This window comes from Plecotus auritus (assembly GCF_963455305.1).
Source record: "Plecotus auritus genome assembly, chromosome: 11".
NCBI classification, from domain to species: Eukaryota; Metazoa; Chordata; class Mammalia; order Chiroptera; family Vespertilionidae; genus Plecotus; species Plecotus auritus.
Genome location: NC_137777.1, coordinates 49,919,535 through 49,932,287, shown reverse-complemented (window position 1 = coordinate 49,932,287; position 12,753 = coordinate 49,919,535). Strand labels below are relative to the sequence as shown.

General features: G+C 43.1%; 1 protein-coding gene across 1 annotated transcript in view; it reads left to right on the top strand.

Moving 5' to 3' along the window:
- Nucleotides 1-12,753, top strand: part of SPIDR (scaffold protein involved in DNA repair) — a 378,562-nt gene that overhangs the window by 351,328 nt on the left and 14,481 nt on the right. The window contains exons 13-16 of the mRNA XM_080646739.1: nt 70-207; nt 302-361; nt 9,761-9,971; nt 10,580-10,732. Coding sequence (XP_080502865.1) covers nt 70-207; nt 302-361; nt 9,761-9,971; nt 10,580-10,732 — 562 coding nt within the window. The remainder of the gene's footprint in view (nt 1-69; nt 208-301; nt 362-9,760; nt 9,972-10,579; nt 10,733-12,753) is intronic.

The following is a 12,753-nucleotide window of genomic DNA, read 5'->3' as shown; positions in this document are numbered from 1 at the left end:
AGACTACATTTTGTATTTGAGTCTTTTAACAATGCATTCACGTTCTGCTTCTGTCCCTCTTTCAAACAGGTAAAAACGCGTCTGCCTCCTAGCTTCTGTTACGTCCTCGCTGCTCATCCCAAACTGGGACAGATTGATCTCATTGAAGACCCTGTTTCTAAGCTCTACCAGCCTCCAGTTCCTTGCTCCTTACGAGAAATTCTCCAGGTGATGTCTTTATTTCTAACAAGGCCTTCCGTTACTTTTTTTAAAATTTGTGTGCTTTGTGTGATGTTACAAATCTTTTTCAATGCCTTTTCAGACTGATGATCTTGGTACCCGTTGCAGTTTCTATGCCAGAGTGATTTATCAAAGACCATTGGTAATCTCTCTCTCTTTTTCCCCTCATAACGTGTTATAATGCATAATGTGTTTTAGACTTTATTAAAGGATCACTCATCCCCCTTAGAAATTAATGGAGCATCAAAGTAGAAAAGCATTTTGAAATGAGTTCTGCATGCATGGTGCTGAAGAGGTCATACGTCACTCCTTGAGTAGGTGTGGACTGCCGGCCACTGTGTTAAGTACTGAGGAATAGAACAACTCAGCCGTAACCCTGCCCGGGAAGATTCCCGCCCGGTAGCCGTAGTTCCTTTCTGACCCATGGCAGGTTGTAGAAAAGAAGGAGAAGCTGAAATTTCAGTCTTGGGGTGAAAGCAGGAATCTCAGGATTGAGCTCAACCACTTCTCGGAACTGACTCTTCAGTAGTCTGTGAGCTTGGACAGTTGAGGGAGCCCTGCGGTGCCTCAGCCGCGGGCAGTTCTCGGAGGGGCGGCCTAGAGGGGCTCGTTGTCCGCTTCGCAAGTCAGCTGAGAGTAGATAAATAAAGAGATGCTTCTGGCACGTTCAACCCATGATGTACGTTTCACAAGAAACCTCTGCTGGGCCTTGACTAAGAGGAACATGCATGTCTCAGTCCCCTGAGAGGTAGAGAGCTTCCCATTGCTTTTCTTTCTCTGTTCGCCCTCTGTCATGTGACAGCTAATCAGTGCCCCTGATTAGGACTAAGAGGGAGGCTGGCATCAGTCACTCAGCAGTGCTCCTTGTGATCCTACGTCTGGCTCAGCGAGCAGGCACAGGCCGCCAGGGAGGACACGGTCCGCTCACCTGATGTCTGACTTTCTGAGTCTGAGGCATCCGAACCTGACTGTGCACTCCTCTGCCCATCCTCTGCAGGACGCTCACCTGGCACCTGGCACATTCCTGTTATTCTAAAGTGCGTCCAGGTGGTGGGGGTGTGGCCTCAGGCAGGGGCTCGCTGCGCAGCTGCTGTGTTGCTGCAGGCAGAATGCTGTCCTGCTGTCCTGGGGCAGGAACATCAGTCTCGTGGCTGCTGCACCATGTGCTCCTGCCCACAGAGCCTGGTCTGCCCACAGCTTTGCAGCTGAGACCAGACGTGGAAGGTAAAGAAAGCAGGTGTCAGATGCTCACACCATCACCAGATCTCCCCGCCCACCCCCTGGGAGCCCTAGAGCAGAGAGAGAGAGACACACTGCAGGCCATTTGGTCCCTCCTGTTCTGAGTTTTCTGCCAAGAAATGGGCTCCCGTCGGCTGCAAGCATGCTTTGCAGTGGGGTGGACCGAGGCATCGATGGTCCGTTGGAAACAGTCAAGGCCCCAGAACCCAACCGAGCACTGACCTTCCTCAGTTCACGAGCCTTCTCTATGCCTCTGTCTTTGCTTTTGTGGGAAAGTGAATCACCAAAACCAACTTCTGTGAGAGGAAGTGAAATGCTAAGTCCTGGGCCCACTATATGGCTAAGCCGACACATGCGCAGTGACAGCTGACGTGGCATTGCACAGTGAGTCACTGCGAGACCTGAGCTGTCAAAAGAGACTCGGTTGTAGTAACACTGTGCTAATGATTAACTCAGGAAAGTGAAAGGTATTTTTTGTATTTAACTTTTGTTTTGAATATTCAAAATGTTCAGATTCACAGTAATTATAGATTCACAGTAGATTGCATGCACCCTCATGCCATCATCCCATACCTGCAGTAACCACAGTACAGTATCAAAACCAAGAACTGACACTGGCACAATCCACAGAACTGGTTCAGATCTCAGCCGTCATACATGTGTGCACATGTGTATGTACATGTATATGTACTTTCATGCCGTTTTGTCACATATGTAGCCTTGCATAATCTCCACCACAATCAATATACTCAGCTGTACCACAGACTCCCTCATGTTCCCATTATAGCCACACCCATCCTGTTCCCCATCCCCAGACATCAGGCAACCGCTAATCTGTTCTCATCATCATAATTTTGTTATTTTATGACGGTTACATACATAGAAACATGCAGTGTACAGGGATGGGTAAAAGTAGGTTTACAGTTATAATACAAATAAATAATACAATAATTAGTAAGTGATTATATAAGAATAAATTCTGTGTTTCGTGGACTCACAACTATAAACCACTTTTGCCTACCCCTATACGTATATTGGTATTAGTTTCCTAGGCCTAATGTGCAAAATGCCAAAAACTAGATGGCTTAACATAACAGAAATGGCCCTGGTCAGGTAGCTCAGTTGGTTAGAGTGTCATCCCAATACACCAAGGTTGTGAGTTCGATCCCTGGTCAAGGCACATACAAGAATCAACGAATGCATAAATAAGTGTAACAACAAATCAGTGTTTCTCTCCCTCCCTCCCTCTCTCCCTTCTCAGCTCTCTAAAATCCATAAATTTAAACCAATAAGCCCTGGCCAGGTGGCTCAGTTGGTTTGAGCATCACCTCGTGCACCAAGGAGTTGTAGGTTCAATTCCTAGTAAGGGCACATACCTGGGTTGTGGGTTCGATCCCTGGTCTGGGTGCATACAGGAGGCAACCAATCAGTGTTTCTCAATCAATGTCTCTCATATCGATGTTTCTCTCTCTCTCTCCCCTTTCCTCTCTTCTGCCCCCCCCCCCCCCCGCCCCTTCCTCTCTCTTAAAATCAATAGAAACAAACCTTTGGGTGAAGATTTAAAAATAATAATAAAATACAACAGGAATGTATAGTCTCATGCTTCAGGAGGCTAGAAGTCTGAAATCAAGGCTTGGCAGAGCCATGTTTCCCTGGCAGCTCTAGGGGAGCTTCCTTTCTTTTCTCTGCCAGCGTCTGCTGTTTGCTGGCAATCCTTGCCTTCCTGGGCTTGTTGATGCATCACTCCGCTCACATGCCATCTTCATCCTACGTGTCATCACAGGTTCTTCCCTGTGTCCAAATTTGCCCCCTCCTTTTTTAGTATTTTTTTAAATTGTTGTTGGTATTATAGATGTCCACCATTGCTCCCTTTTGCCCCCCTCCACTCAATCCCTACCCCACTCCAGGCCTTCCCCACACTGTTATCTGTGTCCATGGGCTATGCGTAAATGTTGTTTAACTAACCCATCACCTTCTGTTATCTGCCCCCTCCCTTCCCTCTGACATTTGTCAGTCCGGTACAAGTTTCCATGCCTCTGGTTCCATTTTGTTCGTCATTTTATTTTGTTCATTAGATTCCACATATAAATGAGGCCATGGGATATTTGTCTTTCTCTGATTGGCTTATTTCACTTATCATAATAATCTCCACATCCTCCATGCTGTCTCAAAGGGTAAGAGATCCTTCTTTTTTACAGCCATATAGTATACCATTGTGTAAATGTACCACAGCTTTTTTATCCACTCATCTACTGATGGGCACTTGGGCTGTTTCCAGATCTTGACTATTGTAAATAACACTGCTATGAACATAGGGGTGCATATATTCTTTCTGATTGGTGTTTCAGGATTCTTAGGATATATTACCAGAAGTGGAATCACTGGATCAAATGACAGTTCCATTTTTAATTTTTTGAAGAATCTCTATACTGTTTTCCACAGTGGCTGCACCAGTCTGCGTTCCCACCAGCAGTGAACTAGGGTTTTCTTTTCTCCACAACTTCACCAGCACTTGTTGTTAATTGATTTATTGATCGTAGCCATTCTGGCAGGTGTAGGAGGATACCTCATTGTAGTTTTTATTTGCATCTTTCTAATGATTAATGACCTTGAGCATTTTTCTTTTATCTCTTGGCCATCTGTATGTGTGTCCTCTTTGGATAAGTATCTATTCAGGACCTTTGCCCATTTCTTAATTGGATTGTTTGTCTTCCTGGTGTTGAGTTCTGTGAGTTCTTTTTACATTTTGGAAATTAACCCTTTATCATGAAACAGACTGATGAATCTCAGAGAGAAGGGTTGAGGTGGCTGCAGGAAGAGATTAACCAAAGATCTTACATGCATTTCCTATGGACACAGACAATAGGGTGGTAAAGGCCTAGGGCAGGGTGGGAACCAGGTTGACAGAGACAGTGTGGGAAAGAGGGGGACATCAGTAGTACTCTCAACAATAAAGATTTTTTAAAATAATAATAAAGAAAATAAATTGGATGCCTTTTATTTCTTCTTGTCTGGTCACTGTGGTTAGGACTTCAGAACTATGCTGAATAAGAGTGGACATCACTGTCTTGTTCCTGATCTTAAGGAAAATGCTTTTAGTTTTTCCCCACTGAGTATGATGTTGGCTTTAGGTTTTTCATATATGGCCTTTATTATGTTGAGGTGTGATCCCTCTTTGCTGAGTATTTTTACCATAAATGGGTGCTGGATTTTGTCAAATGCTTTTTTTTAGGTCTATTTATATGATCATATGATTTTTTTCTTTATTTTGTTTATGTGATGTATCACATTTATTGATTTGCAAATATTGAACCAATATTGCAAATATTGCATCCCTGGAATAAATCCCACATGGGCATGGTGTGTGATTTTTTTTAAATGTATTGCTGGATCTGATTTGTTAATATTTTGTTGAGGATTATAGTGTCTATATATTCATCAGTAATATTGGCCTATAATTTTCTTTCTTTGTAGTGTCTTTATCTGGTTTTGGAATTAGGATAATGTTGGCCTTGTAAAAAGAGCTTGGAATGTTTCTTCCTCTTGAATTTTTTGGAATAGTTTGAAGATCATAGGTATTAATTCTTTGAATGTTTGGTAAAACTTGCCTGTGGAGCCATCCTGTCCAGGAGTTCTGTTTGCTGGGAGGTTTTTTTATTGCTGCTTTAATTTCATTAGTTGTTATCAGCCTATTTATATTTTCTGATTCCCCGATTGAGTTTGGGAACATCATCTATTTCTAGGAGTTTGTCCATTTCCCCCAGGTTGTCTAGCTTGTTGGCATACAGTTGTTCAAAGTATTTTCTTACAATCCTTTGTATTTCTGTGATGTCAGTAGTTACTTTGCCTCTTTCATTTCTGATTTTATTAATTTGGGTCCTCTCTCTTTGTTTCTTGATAAGTCTGGCTAATGGTTCATCAATCTTATTTACCTTTTCAAAAAACCAGCTCTTGGTTTCATTGATTTTTTTTAATTGTTTTTTAGTATCTATGTAATTTATTTCCACTCTGATCTTTATTTTATTTCCTTCCCTATACTTACTCTGGGCTTTTCTTGTTGTTCTCATTCTAATTCTTTTAGAATTAGTTGTAGGGTAAATTGTTTATTTGAGCTTTTTCTAATTTCTTGAGGCGGGCCTATAATGCTATGAACTTCCCTCTCAAAACTGCTTTTGCTGTGTCCCAGAGATTTGGGGTTGTTGTGTGTTCATTTTTGTTTGTTTCCAGGAAGTTTTTTATTTCTTCCTTGATCTCATTGGTAATCCATTCATTGTTTAATAACATGCTATTTAGTCTCCAGGTGTTTGAATGTGTTGAGGGTTTTTTACTGTAGCTGATTTCTAGTTTCATGTGATTCAAGAATATGCTTGATATGATTTCAATCTTCTTGAATTTGTTTACACTTATTTTGTGTTCTAACATGTGGCCTATCTTTGAGAATGATCCATGTGCACTTGACAAGAATGTATATTCTGCCACTTAGGGATGGAATGTTCTGTAAATATCAATTAAATTCATCTGTTCTCGTGTGTCATTTAGCGTCACTGTTTCCTTGCTGCTTTTTTAGTCTGGAAGATCTATACAGTGGTGTCAGTGGGGTGTCAAAGTCCCCTACTATGACTGTATTGCTATTTCTCTCTCCCATTAAGTCTTCCCTTTTTGTATAAGGTGTGTTGTTTAGGTCAAGTTTCATTTTTTTGCCAATGGATGTCATTTCAGTGTTATTTGTTGATAGGATATTCTTCCTCCATTGATTTCTGCAACTTTGTCAAAAAATAATAGAGTATTTTTGTGTAGAAGAGATATGTTCTTAATAAAATTTTAGCTGCCCTGGCTGGTTTGGCTTAGTGGATGGGGCATCGGCCTGTGGACTGAAGAGTCCCAGGTTTGATTCTAGTCAGGGGCATGTGCCTTGGTTGCGGGCACATCTCCAGTGGGAGGTGTGCAGGAGGCAGCTGATCGATGTTTCTCTCTCATCGATGTTTCTGACTCTCTATCCCTCTCCCTTCCTCTCTGTAAAAAATCAAAATATATTTTAAAAATAAATAAATAAATAAATAAATAAATAAATAAAATTTTAGCTATAAGATTGATAGTACTGTGATGAATTAATTGGGGAAGGTTTTTTTTTCTTTTTCAGAGGATATTATTGTTACTGACTTTGTTCAAAACCCAATGGTAAAGATGATTTGATAGTTAATTTCAAAGGAAATTAGACCATTTTGGTTCCATCAAGAGATTGAAAAAGAGACAATACGCCAAATCCAAACTATTTACAGAGAGTATCTAAAACTCTTAGCTTCAGGTAATCTTTTTTTTTTTTTAATTTTTATTTGTTGATGAAAGAGGGAGACATCAACTTTTTGTTCCACCTATCTATGCATTCATTGGTTGATTCTTGTATGTGCCCTGACCAGGGATCAAACTCACAACCTTGGCATATCGGGACAATGCTATAACCAACTGAGCTACCCAGCTATGGCTATAATCTCATAGAAAAAAACCTTTGGCCCTGGTCCATATGCTAAGTGGTTAGAGCATCTGCCTGTGGTGAAGGATCGCGGGTTCAGTTCCTGGTCAATAACATGTATCTGGGTAGTAGGTTCGATTTCCCGTCCAGATATTGTAATGAGGGAGGCGGCTAATTATGTCTCTCTCACATCAATGTTTCTCTCTCTCCCACTCCCCTTCTCCCTTCTTCCCTTTCATTCTCTCTAAAAAAAATTCAGTGGGAAAAATGTCCTCAGGTTGAGGATTAACAACAAAAAATGTTTGCCCTTCCTGACATATATTCCATTTTTTAAAATGTGACTTTGCCAGTTGTTCCTAAAAAGCTAACTCCATGCACTTAGTTGTCATGACTCTTGACCTTGATAAATTTGAAGAATAGAGGCCAGTTACCTAATTGAATGTCCCTCCATTCCTATTTTCCTTTTGTTATCACATGAATAGATTCAGATTATGCATTTTTGACTAGAATACAACATAAAAATGTTGTGTTCGTGTCAGGAGGCACACAGTAGACTTGTCCCAGTGCTGTGATATTTTATCAATTGATTAAGATGTTATTTTCCAGGTTTCTCCACTATAAAGTTAACTAATAAATATTTCATAGTAATTATTTAGTATTTCTAACAAATGTTTTGTAGGAGGACACATTGAGACTACGTAAATATCCTACTTCTTATTAAACTTTTATCCACTCATTTTAACATCCCTATGATTCATGCCTGAATTATTACTCTGATAGTGGCCAAATGGTAATTTTCTAATTCCAGTATTCCTTCTACATTGAAGTATTGGCATGTGGATATAAATCTTTTCATTTCCCTGATTCACGTATTTACTTACGTATATCGTATGGACCAGTGGATTCAGTTTCATAATCTGTTACTATAGTTTATTTTAATGTCCAGATTTTTCCAGAGTCAAGCTGGCTCCTGTGATGCTTGCATCATTCTTTGAGTACTTCCTCATTTTCCGACACAATAAGGTGTTTCAGACTGATTTTCTCTGCTTTGAGGTCAGCCGTGGTTGATTTTTAAAGGAGAATGGCTTTTTGTTTGTTTGTTTGTTTTGTTTTTTTGAGAACGGCATTTAGGAGCCACAACGCTAGGTGGGCTCATTGCTGCTGGGCAGTCATTGGCTCTCTCAATGGACAGAGCAAGGAATTATATATGAGTAAAGTCATGCACACATGCATATAAGTCCAAATCTATTTCCTTCTACCTATTCATCTCTCTCTATTCTGATTTTACACCAGTGCCTCCAACTCCAGAACTTTACCTCAGAATTGGCTCTAGGGTTTCCTATTTCATATTTATTCAGCAGTGAGAAACCTGGCTCTCATTTTGTTCAATTTAACTTTCTCTAATTTCCTGTAAATAATCAGCCTCCCAACCATGTGAGCTGCCCTGTCCTGTCAACCAGCCATGTGGACTCCTCATCCTCATCCCACCAGCCACACCAGCAAAGCCAGCGGGACCCCACGCCAGCAGGTTCCCCTGGCCCAGCCCCACAGAGCACCAGGGTCCTCCCCGCCAAACCCTTGACCCCATTTGCATCTAGTGAACCCTAAACTTTGATCAAGAGGAAAGGGCAGAGTGCCATTATCATAAACTTGAAAAGGTGTTATAACTTTTGCAGGTAAAAAAAGGAAAAGGAAAAAAAATAATGAAAGGAAAGAAGAAAGAAAAAAGAGAAAAATAAAAACAAATATTTGAGACCTGCTTTATACCAAAACCTGAGAGCAAATAAGATGTAGTTCTATCTTTCTCAGCTTAGGCTTCTGTAACAAATGCCGTAGAGTGCGCGGCTTAAACAGCAAACATGTATCCCTCACCGTTCTGGAGTGTGGAAGCCTGAGGTCACAGTGCCCGCATGGCTAGGTTCTGGGTGAGGGCTCTCCTCTCGGTTCACCAAAGGCCGTCTCCTGTATCTTCACAATGTCGAGAGCAGAGAGGAAGCCGCTCTCTCCTGTCTTTCCTTGTAAGGGCACTCATCCCATTACGAGGACTCCACTCTTATGACCTAACTACCTCCCAAAGGCATCGCCTTCCACGACCATTGCATTGGGGGTTAGGACTTCAACATATTAATTTGGTGGCGGGGGTTATAATCACTCAGTTCCGTGACATTTCCTAGCCCAGCCGTGGGCAAACTATGGCCCGCGGGCTGGATCCCGCCCGTTCGGCTGTTCTATCCGGCCCGCGGAGCCGAAAGAGCGAAGGGTTCTCTTGCTCTCCCCTCCGCTCCTTTACTTTGAATTTATATTAGTTCACACAAACACCCCATCCATGCTTTTGTTCCGGCCCTCCGGTCCAGTTTAAGAACCTATTGTGGCCCTCGAGTCAAAAAGTTTGCCCACCCCTGTCCTAGCCGTTAGGAAGCGCACATGTAGCAGGGCAGGAGAACATATATGTACTTTCTGTAAGGCAGTGTGGTCATTAGCATCACAGGTACACAAACATGGGATCAGGAGGCAAAGCACATCGAGCTCTTCCTGAGCAGGTCAGAGGACAAGGAGAACAAAGGCAGGAAAGGGCGGATGGTTCCAGAGCGAAGGAGCCGTTACAGGTGCGAGGTTGGGGCTCACAGGGCACAGCCATGTCAATGGGGCTGGTGACCAGGACATGACAAGTCTTGTATGTTTTTAAATATGTGTTGAAGTGATGTTAATGTAAACATGTAATAATGTCAATATAAATGATGTTCATTAAAGAACAGTCATCTAACATTGCTTTAAAAGTTATTTTGATGTCAGAGCAGCTACCAAGTTCATAGTCTTGACTGTGTCTCGTAGCTAAGCAGTTTGCTTCTTCTGGAGCAAAGGGAGATTTGGCTGATGGTGACTGACGTCACCCTGCAAGTGCAGGATGAAAATCACTCTGGCTTCCCCAAAACGCTGCCGGTCTGTGTGACCTCCTCGTGTGTGCTGGACCAGGAAGTCCTGGAAGAACTCGCCAAGGCTGCCCCCCACAGCTTCTTCTTCAGGGATGCTCTCCGAGACCAGGGTATGCTTTCTTCCTCACAGCTGTGAGCCAGTGGTGACGTACAGATTCCACACCTTGGCTATGGGGCTTCCAGGTCCTGCTCTGGAACTGCTGGGCCACCACTAAGCCCTCCGCAGACAAGGCGTGTGGCGTGCAGAGGCCCCTGGTGCCGCCCAGGCTCTCACTGACCATGCCATGGCTGCCTGGACAGAACCAGAGCCCCTTGCAGTCGGACAGACCCTGTCAGAGGTGCCAGTGGTCACTCTGCGACTGTCTGTTGCTGGCAAGCTTTACACTTTAAGCCATTGCCTGAGACATTTTTTAAAACAGATGAAAAGCTACAAATTGTATATGTATTTTCTTTATTTTCTTGAGGTATAATTTTCATACCATAAAATTCACCTTTTGCATTGAAAATGAATGTAGTGTTTGTTTGCGTTTCCAGCTTAGCACACTGGAGGCTTTGGGCTTCCTTTCTGCACAGTGCGTGTCACTGGACACAATGAATGGACCCCACCGTTGTGCCCCATGGCCACACAGCTCATAGGAATCTGGCAAAGGACACTGCCATTCCTGGCAGGACTCCCTTTTCTCTTCAGCGGCTCAGTCTGAAATGTCTCTCTTGACAGGTCGGATTGTTTGTGGTGAACGAACTGTCCTCTTGCTCCCAAAGCCCAATTTGGATGTGGCCTCGGGCACTCACTCCTGTGAGCTGCCGGGCCCTGTGAGGCTCGATGGCCTGGATTCCGTCACTCAGGTCAACTGCATTTGCAGCGTTCAAGGTGGGTAGTCGATCTTATTGCAAACGGTGTTTCTATTTTCTTAAATATCACACCTGTCCACAAGTAGTGATTGAGTACCTGACACGTTCCAGACATTGGATACACAAGGAGCAACATCAGAAGAGCTTCTCGCTTCTCGGTGTGTAGTCTGTATAGAAGGACATCAGTCAGATAAGCACACCGCCAGGTACAGAGCCTCAGCAGCCCCGTGGTCCAGGGCTGCTCCGCGGCACCTCCCCTGCTCAGGGCGGCCACTGAAGGCTCCAAGGGCAGAACGGAGCTAATGAGGTGAAAGGGGAGGTCGGGAAGAATATCTGGTGGGGCAAAAGCGGGACTTACAAAGGCTGCTGGAAGGATAGAGTGGGTAAGCCCCGGAGTATGGAAGAGGCCAAAAGGCACGTGCTTAGAGGGAGTGACCTGCGACCAAGCAAGAGGGCCAGCTTGTGCAGGCCAGTGGGCTCTGCTGTCAGGACCTCCCAGAGAGACAGCATGGCCCAATTTCCATCTCTGCAGAGCAGAGGAGGGGCTGGGCCTGGGGTAGCAGCCAGTAACAGGGCGAGCACCGTCTAAACTTTAGACTCTAAAGTGTGAGTAAATCCAGGAGTAGACTTCGTTAAGAGGCATTGGCAGGCTGGGTAATGAATTTGGTACAGAGGGAGCAAGGCATATCCGGAGGAAAGGGCGTGTGTGATGACCCCTAAGATTCTGGCTTCGATGACCAACCGGCAATGGTAGCGCTCTTCAATGAAGTGGACCGTGGCGATTCTAGGTGTCTCACCTTCCATATCAACTTTAAAATCAGTCTGTTGGCATCTACAAAATAACTTGCTGGGATTTTAAGTGGGATGGTCTTGAATCTGAGTATGGAATATCTATTAATTTTAGATCTCTTAGTTCTTCCAGCATAGTTCTATAGTTTTTCTCATATGGATGATGTAGATATTTTGTTATAGTTATACCTAAGTATCTTATTTATTTTAGCATTAATGTAAATGGTGGTGTGTTTTTTATTTCAAATTCCATTTGTTCATTGCTAATATATAGGAAAGCAATTTACTTTTGTATTTTAACCTTGTATCCTACAATCATACTAAAATTATTTTGTAGTTTTAGTATTTTTGTTGTTGATTCTTTGGGATAGTTAAGATAGAAAACTATGTCACGTGGACACAAGGACAGTTTATTCTTCCTTCCCAATCTTTACACCTGTTATTTCTTTTCTTTTTTTATCTTACTGTATTAGCTAGTACTTCCAGTACTATTTTTAATACAAGTAGTGGTAGGGGACTTTCTTGCTCTGTTCCTAATCTTAAGTATAAAGTATCTACTTTCTCACCGTTAACTATGATGTGAGCTGTGAGGGTTTTGTAAATGTGTTTGCTTCTTGTTTTATCAGTTAAACATGGTATCTCTTTATTCCGCACTTTGTAGGAAGCGAATATTAGCTCTTTGGCCCTTCTCTTACTGCTCTCTTGTACCACCACCATGCAGCTGTTTCTGTATATTGTTGCATGATAATTTATTCATAATCATAATTAACCTTGCACACCTGGTCTACAGATTGATTCTCAAAGATGAAAATCAACAAATGGTGTTTTTATTATTATGATTACTAGAGGCCCGTTGCAGGAAGATTCCTGCAATAGGGCTTCCTGCGGCGCTCTGCTTCCCTCCCTTCTCCCCTGCCCCGCCTGCTTCCCTCCCTTCTCCCTCACCCTGCCTGCTTCCCTCCCTTCTCTGCCAGCCAGCCTGCTTCCCTCCCTTCTCCCCTGCCCCGCCTGCTTCCCTCCCTTCTCCGCAGCCCCACTTGCTTGCTTCTCCATAGCTTCGCTCCCTTCTTCAACGCTTGGCTTACTTCTACGCTGTCTTCAGTCTTCGCTCTACTCCTGGATATGCAAATTAACCGCCATCTTGGTTGGGTTAATTTACATACTCGCTCCTTATTGGCTGGTGGGCGTGGCTTGTGGGCATAGCGGAGTGATGGTTAATTTGAATGTTACTCTTTTATTAGATAGGATACA